The sequence below is a fragment of the Lissotriton helveticus genome, chromosome 12 (genome assembly GCF_964261635.1).
Source record: "Lissotriton helveticus chromosome 12, aLisHel1.1, whole genome shotgun sequence".
Taxonomy (NCBI): Eukaryota; Metazoa; Chordata; class Amphibia; order Caudata; family Salamandridae; genus Lissotriton; species Lissotriton helveticus.
Genome location: NC_136073.1, coordinates 754,808,835 through 754,815,605, shown reverse-complemented (window position 1 = coordinate 754,815,605; position 6,771 = coordinate 754,808,835). Strand labels below are relative to the sequence as shown.

At 44.4% G+C, this 6,771-nt stretch overlaps 1 protein-coding gene across 1 annotated transcript in view; it reads left to right on the top strand.

Moving 5' to 3' along the window:
• The first annotated feature begins 4,074 nt into the window (after window positions 1-4,074).
• Window positions 4,075-6,771, top strand: part of LOC144799373 (ras-related protein Rab-11A-like) — a 90,317-nt gene continuing 87,620 nt past the window's right edge. The window contains exon 1 of the mRNA XM_078670645.1: window positions 4,075-4,336. Within this exon, the coding sequence (XP_078526771.1) occupies window positions 4,297-4,336 (40 nt within the window). The 5' untranslated portion in view covers window positions 4,075-4,296. The remainder of the gene's footprint in view (window positions 4,337-6,771) is intronic.

Genomic DNA, 6,771 nt, shown 5'->3' with positions numbered 1-6,771 from the left:
CAGCAAAGGAGGGAGACAAGGGCAAAGAGCAGTAGGAAGAAAAGAAAGAGGACAACTTTGGGGATCAGTGGTAGAACATACAGAGGCTAAAAAGCAGGGGTGCCATAACACAAACATTGCAAAATTTGAGTGAAAGGGCTTAAGAGCTGCCTCACGTTTGCTTTGTGTTGTTTTATATATGCACTAACCAAGGCATCAAACAAAGTGCAGCGCTTAACATGAACAACAGTTACATAAACAGACAGATTAACGTAGGCATGGTGTTACAGTCCAGAAATACAAGTTGAAAAATAACAATCTAAATAAGAGTAATGAGCGCGCTCTAGCATGAGTGCTGTAACAATAAAAGAAACGCATACATGTTTAATAGTTACACGGGCACCACACATGGAGAGGTTGAGCGATTGGCCCAAAATCGCAAAATGTTGCGCCAAGGCCAGGACTCAGTGTTCCACTTGATCACTAATCGTATTTATAACTTCAGCACAGAGAATGGCCGAAAAGAGGTAACAGCAATCACTTAAGTCACTTCTTGGGTCGTGTGGGACCAGATGAGGTGGAGTGGTGAGCTCTAAAATGATAAATTACTTATTTGGCTAGTCGTATTTAGGAAATCGCCAGGCCGTGGCTGACTCCCGTCTGCTGCATTTTTATGCAGCGGCCATCGTTTAGTTCTCAGCACTAAGGGTCAGATGTATCAAAGGGTTTTGCCCATTCTGTATCTATGGGGAAATGTGTTGATACATATGGCCCTAAATCCAGAATGAACACCTCCACTGTGCTAATTCTGCTGCATCGGGCGCCTTCTTCTGCCTCTTGCGTCACGTGGCCTCTTTAGGACACTTTGCTCTATAGAAGGCATCAAAGACGTGCCTTGAACTCCCAGGAGTGTACACACCCAGCTACTTTTGGACTGCTAGGATAAGAACTTCCTGTCTCATTGGCCTCAGAGAACGCACGACCTTGAGGACCAGGCTGTAAAAACTATGACTCAGAGGCAGGCTGGCTTCTAAGAGAAGCAGCCTATACCCCATAGTGTTGTGCAGTGAAGAAGCCCGTGGGTCTAGGCCAGAGTCACTCTTCACCGGCACTGCAGGCTGCAAATTTATCCTACGGTAGAGTAAAGCACCCTACCATAGGATACATTACTTTTTTGGCTAGTCCTATTTGGGAAATCGCTGTGCCGTGGCTGGCTCCTGTCACCCACATTTTTACTCTGCGGCCATTGTTTAGTTCTCAGCACTAAATCCAGAATTAACACCTCTATGGTAATTGTAGCATATTAGCAGTAAAGGTAATTGAAAGTTCTATTCCTTTCGAAGAGGAGTATAACGCCGCATTTCTGAGATGACTTGTTCTTGTTTGCCACGGTGCAGGGGTGGACGGCACGGATCTGGGGTGGCGGGGGGCGAGGGGGGGAGAACGCGGGATGGAGGAGGGTGTGGGCATGTAAAAAAAAAGAGTGAAACATTCACCTTATCGACGCGTATCCCCTCCGTGTCGGCCGGAGCAGGAATAGAATAGAATAGAAGGAGCGGGAAGCACCCAGGCCTCCCTATGCCAATCACAACGCTGCAATGCAGCATTGTGATTGGTCTGAGCGTCGTAGTTCAGCACTCAGATGGGGACTGGAAGCATTACAGCCTGGGTGGAGAACATGCAAAGTACGCATAACTGTTTGCTGGACCAAGACGGCTGACCAAACATTCTTGCGCACTTTACAGAGTGCCCACCACTCCACCCCGGCTCCATGAGCAGAGCAGCCCTGCCCCGCCAAGATGCTACAGCAGGAAAAAATAAAATCATAACATTGAGTTATCTTTTTTTTCTTACCTTTATTAACACTGCTGCAAAGCAGTGGGGCGATGCTCCTCCGCCTTAGCAGAGGAGCAGCCTGAGTTTTTATAAAGACCACTTGTGTATAACGTTTGAAAGTTATTGTAGGACCAAGTTGTGGAGTTACGCAAAAATCTTTTTTTTTTCTTCCATAGCAACCAGCCCATTAACACATTAAACGTCCAGAAAGGAGTTGTGGAACCTAAAAGATTTTCATTTAAAATAAACTGAACAATGTGCCATTTTTCGCATTCATCTGGCCATGGAATAGATACAATTTATTTCTGTCTATTACCTCAATCACCTACCACTTCAAAAACCCTTCTAACAGTTAAACTCTGACACCCCACAGGGACCAAGTTGTATCTATCCACTTAAAGTGCGAAAGGCTATTTGAATCTAGTTCTGTTATAGTGTTCTGTTTCTTAGTTCTCCACAGGTAGGCACAATTGTCTATTTTCATTTAAAAAATGGATATTTGTAGATTTCACATTTGCTATAAACTGTTGTAGCAGAGCTGTAAAACAGAAATGTTAAATAGTTTTGCAGAATGGAGGCAGAAGTGTCTTTGGCTGATCTAGTTCCAAAACTATTCATAGCACTCAAGCTGTCCTAATTTTGATGCCTTGCTTTCTTTCTCAGTGAAAGAAAACCTCTCAGTTTGCTGGCTTGGTCATCCAAACACTTTCATGCATGTCAAGATAAGGAAATAATTTGAACATTTGTTGAAAGCTAATAGACTTCTGAATTGGGCCTTTTCTCTAATCTTGGATTCTGGAGTAGCGAGCTCCTCGCCACAAAGTTCTTCAATGCCCGTCAGGGGTAGTATGCACTGTATAAATGCAATTTACAATAACAATTATTCTGCAGTGCCTAAAAATTTAAATATAAAAGAGCACCTAGTCACTACCCCCAAACACATGTGCTACTGAGAAGTGTTATTATTCTGCAGCAATGAGGGAACTAGGAGTAGCTCGAAGCAAGACAACTGGAGTTAACAGGCCAGAATCTCTGATTCCAGTCAGAAATGTTGTACGTTCGTCTTGCTATTCTGACCATACCTGTCAACTTTTTGGCTTGCGGGTGAGAGTGAGGCTTGATATTTAAGAGGTTGATCCCATTAAAGTGAATGGGGAAAAAAACTTTTTGAAAAGGGTGCCAGGTTACAATGAGGGTGGCCTTATCAAAGTCTATGAAGGAATATTGCATTTCAGGAGGGTGAATATCAGTGCAAAGAGGGTGAGTTTATAGGTGTCATCTAAGTTTTCTTGACCTGAATATGGAATGACATGTAAGACCAATATTTATCACACTCATTCTAGCATGTTTTTTCGGATTTCAGATGTATTTCTGTGCAAAGATTCCTGGAACAACCACTCCATCTAGCCCGAATTTCAAATGTATCAACCAGTCAAAACATTAGGAAAATCACCTTAAAGTTGGTATTTTTCCCCCTTATCAGTACAACCGTTAAACAGTAAATATAAAAGAAAAACTGTTGAAAATATTTTCTGTGGCTTCTTTAAAGACCGCTGCCTCATAATTAAAATAAACTAAGACCGAAAAAGCATATTAAAATTGATTAATGCAGCCAATTTCATACAAAGTTCTACCTACAAATTGTATCCGGGCCTTTGCATAATCTTAAAACTCGAACAGATGCCCAATATTTATCTCTGGGAAAGGTGCCAACTCTGACTCAACCTGACTTGTGATTGAGAATCTTAAGTATTGCAACCCTGCTGAAATGCCCTGGTGCTTGCCATTCAACTGAAATTGAAAAAAAAAACAGGGACTAGCTGCTAGACGTGAGCATTTAAAGCAGGAGTAGCAGAGCAGAATGCAATCACGTTTTTTCCAACCCAAAAAAATATATATATTTGATGTGCTCAGACAAGTGCTCAAAGTATTTTTTTGCCTTCAGCCGCACCCCAAAATCACCAGTCCTTGGGATTTCAGACTCCGGCTGAACCACTTGAAACATGTTAAGACTTCACATGAAGGTGTGCCCCTTTAAGAAGGTGCAACTTCCGGCAGCCAGTGCGGTACCTGTAGGGCCCTCCCACTAGTTACCTGCAACGCCAGAGGTGAGCCCTTTGACATCACGCCCTGCCCACTCACCAACTGTCTCCTGCACTGTCCAATCAGAGAGAGCCACTGCGCCAGCTAGGCTAATAGACACCGCCCATCGCGTGACAAGCACCTCAAGCTGACCAATCAACGGCGTCGAATCCGCCCGGACACACCGAGCCCTCGCCTTCAGGTATTTCCTCCGTGCTCTCGGGAAGCCCTTGAAAGGTGGCCGGTGTGGGCGGGATGCCGGCTCGGGGTGACGCGCAGAAGCAGGAAATACCTGCGGAATGAGGTCAGCGGCGCTGCGGGACGGAAGCTGAGCAGAGCTCGGGCACCTGGGAGCGGCGGACGACGAGCAAGGTCGGGCAGACTTCCTCCGGCGGCGCCATGGGCAGCAAGGACGACGAGTACGACTATCTCTTCAAGAGTGAGTACCTCCCGGGAGCCGTCGCGCGTTGTTTCCGGTTAACAGGCCGTTGGTTGAGACCCTCGTGCGGTCGCGCAGCTCCCTCTGCGTGGGGTGCACGCGCGGACAAACGGGGGTGGGGGAGGTTTGGTGGTCGTGGGGTCGTAGGATCACGGCCAGTGGGGGAGGGGGGAGAATCGGGCTGTGGTGACGTCATAGGCAGAATACGGTTGGGGTCTACTCCTTTAAGTGTCCATTCCGTGCCCGCGTGCCACCTGTTGCCTCTCTCTCTGGATAAGTGGCACAAGGGATCTACTGGATCTAGAGACGAGGGGACGTTTAAACGAATGGCATATGTCTCGAGTTTTGCACCCTTCCGGTGAGATTGTTTAGATTTGCAGAGTGAGCATATTCGGTTGGAGATTCAAATGTTTTTAGGTGGATAAGTTTTCAGGGTGGGTGATCCCGTAAGGAAGTTGAAGATGAGCTCAAATAGGGCAACGCCCTAATGACACATTTATTAGGAGGGTATTTGGGCGGATTCCTGAGCTCATGTCGGTGATTTCGGAGACATAAAATAACAGGGAGGTGTTGACATTTGTAAAGGAATATGTGTCCTTCAAACAAGCAAATGTGATTAAGACAAGAACTGTCTGGAGTAGGGCCTGAAGAAATAAGTGGCAGTCCAGGGGAGGGTAAGTAACTAGAAGGGGCCCATTCCAAAAGAACTAGAGACAGAAAACTCTAGAGTGCTATGTAGGTGTTGTCACTGTGGAAGGGAAACGCATACAATGCCAACGTGTGCGGGACAGATTTGTGACGGGGCGCTTCAATTTAATACATGCAATTTAGAACACTTAGGGGAACTAAGGGACACAAACATGTTTGATTGGTGTGGCAAAGTGGATTTAGTCCTGAGATCCGGTAGGTAGCCGAGCCCTGAATTCTGAAAGCAGATTGAAGGGACACAAATCTCTCCGGGTTTATTAGGTCCTGGAACCCTAGTAAAACTGATTTGAATACTTGAATTTGAGAAGCTAAAACTGAGGATTGTGTAGAAGGTGGCAAAACCTTAGATGAACCTTAGGGCTGAAATATAAGAACAAGTGGTAATACCTGTAGGTGGTAAGGTCAACATGGCTGATGACCGGTGGAGCTGCTAGACAGCTAATGAGGAGATTGGCCCTTGGTTTCCCCTTGACCGTCACCTACCCAGCCGATCATTGGGCACAGTTCCTCCTCGTCTCCCCGCTAATATTCCTTTCCCCCCCCCCCTACGAATTCTTGAAAGATTGTTAATGTGTACTGTACCTTACTATGCGCTTGTATCTGATGTAACTTCTAACACAACAATCCTAAATGTAGATCGCTCTGATACCCTCTTCGGTCAAGTTTGAGCTATATAAAAGTTTATAAATGAAATAATAAAGGACTGGGGCGCCCAAGGAAAAGGACTTGGCTTGAAAACCCTTAAAATGAGGGACATAGTTTTTGATGAGAGCCAGAACTGTAAGTGGATTGTACATCCATGATTTGAGAAGGATGGGACAGGCTGTTAGTTTTACCTAAAAATTACCTATTACACCTGACCCCTAAAGAAAAGCGTATCATATTGGCAAACATCAGTGTTGAACATATAACAGTTGATGCAGCAGTCCGAATACATGCTTCTTGTAGAGGTGTTATCTTAATGTGTAATATTGTACTTCAAAGTACTCAGGATGCACCCTGAAAGATTCTGAATGACTGATTGATTGGATGTCTAGGTAGCTGGTCCTTTTAATGAAGCATCATAAGCCACTATTACGTGTAGCACTACTGCATCTACAGCCAGGTTTCATGAGGTCAGTATTCGCACATGCCAGATTTCCTTTTGAAATACCTTTTTGTAGACCTCAATATATTGCATAGTGATATTAAAAGTATCATGTCTAATGTTATAAACAAATGGGTAAAACCTGTAATTGTTGCATTGAAAAGGAGGTCGTTTCTGGAGAGCGTTAGGGCATATTCCATGTCTATGGTGATGGCAGTCGACACTATGACATATTGAAGTGAGAGTTGAATTGAGATGTTTAATGTATGGCTAGTTGCATCAGCATCACTAGCAGACTTATAAATGACCAGCTAAATGGCAGAGCATTATCGTTATCCCACTCTATAGCGTACTCTATTGAGTGTACCCCTACAGAAATTCAACTGCAAAAAATACTAGTCATTGTTCTTCATCTTTTCAAACGGCATCAAATGCCACCAGAGGAACTCGTATTACAACTGAAAGCAGAAGTGAAATGTCTAACGGGAAATGGCCAGTCTTTAGAAAACTAAACTCGCATTGTGTGAAGAAACCAGGTTTTCTTTTATAATACTTCCCTAATCTAAGCTGAAATGAGTACATTCTATTCTGCACAAGTAAGCCATTTTAAGACCAGTTTAGAGAATTTACTATCAGTCTC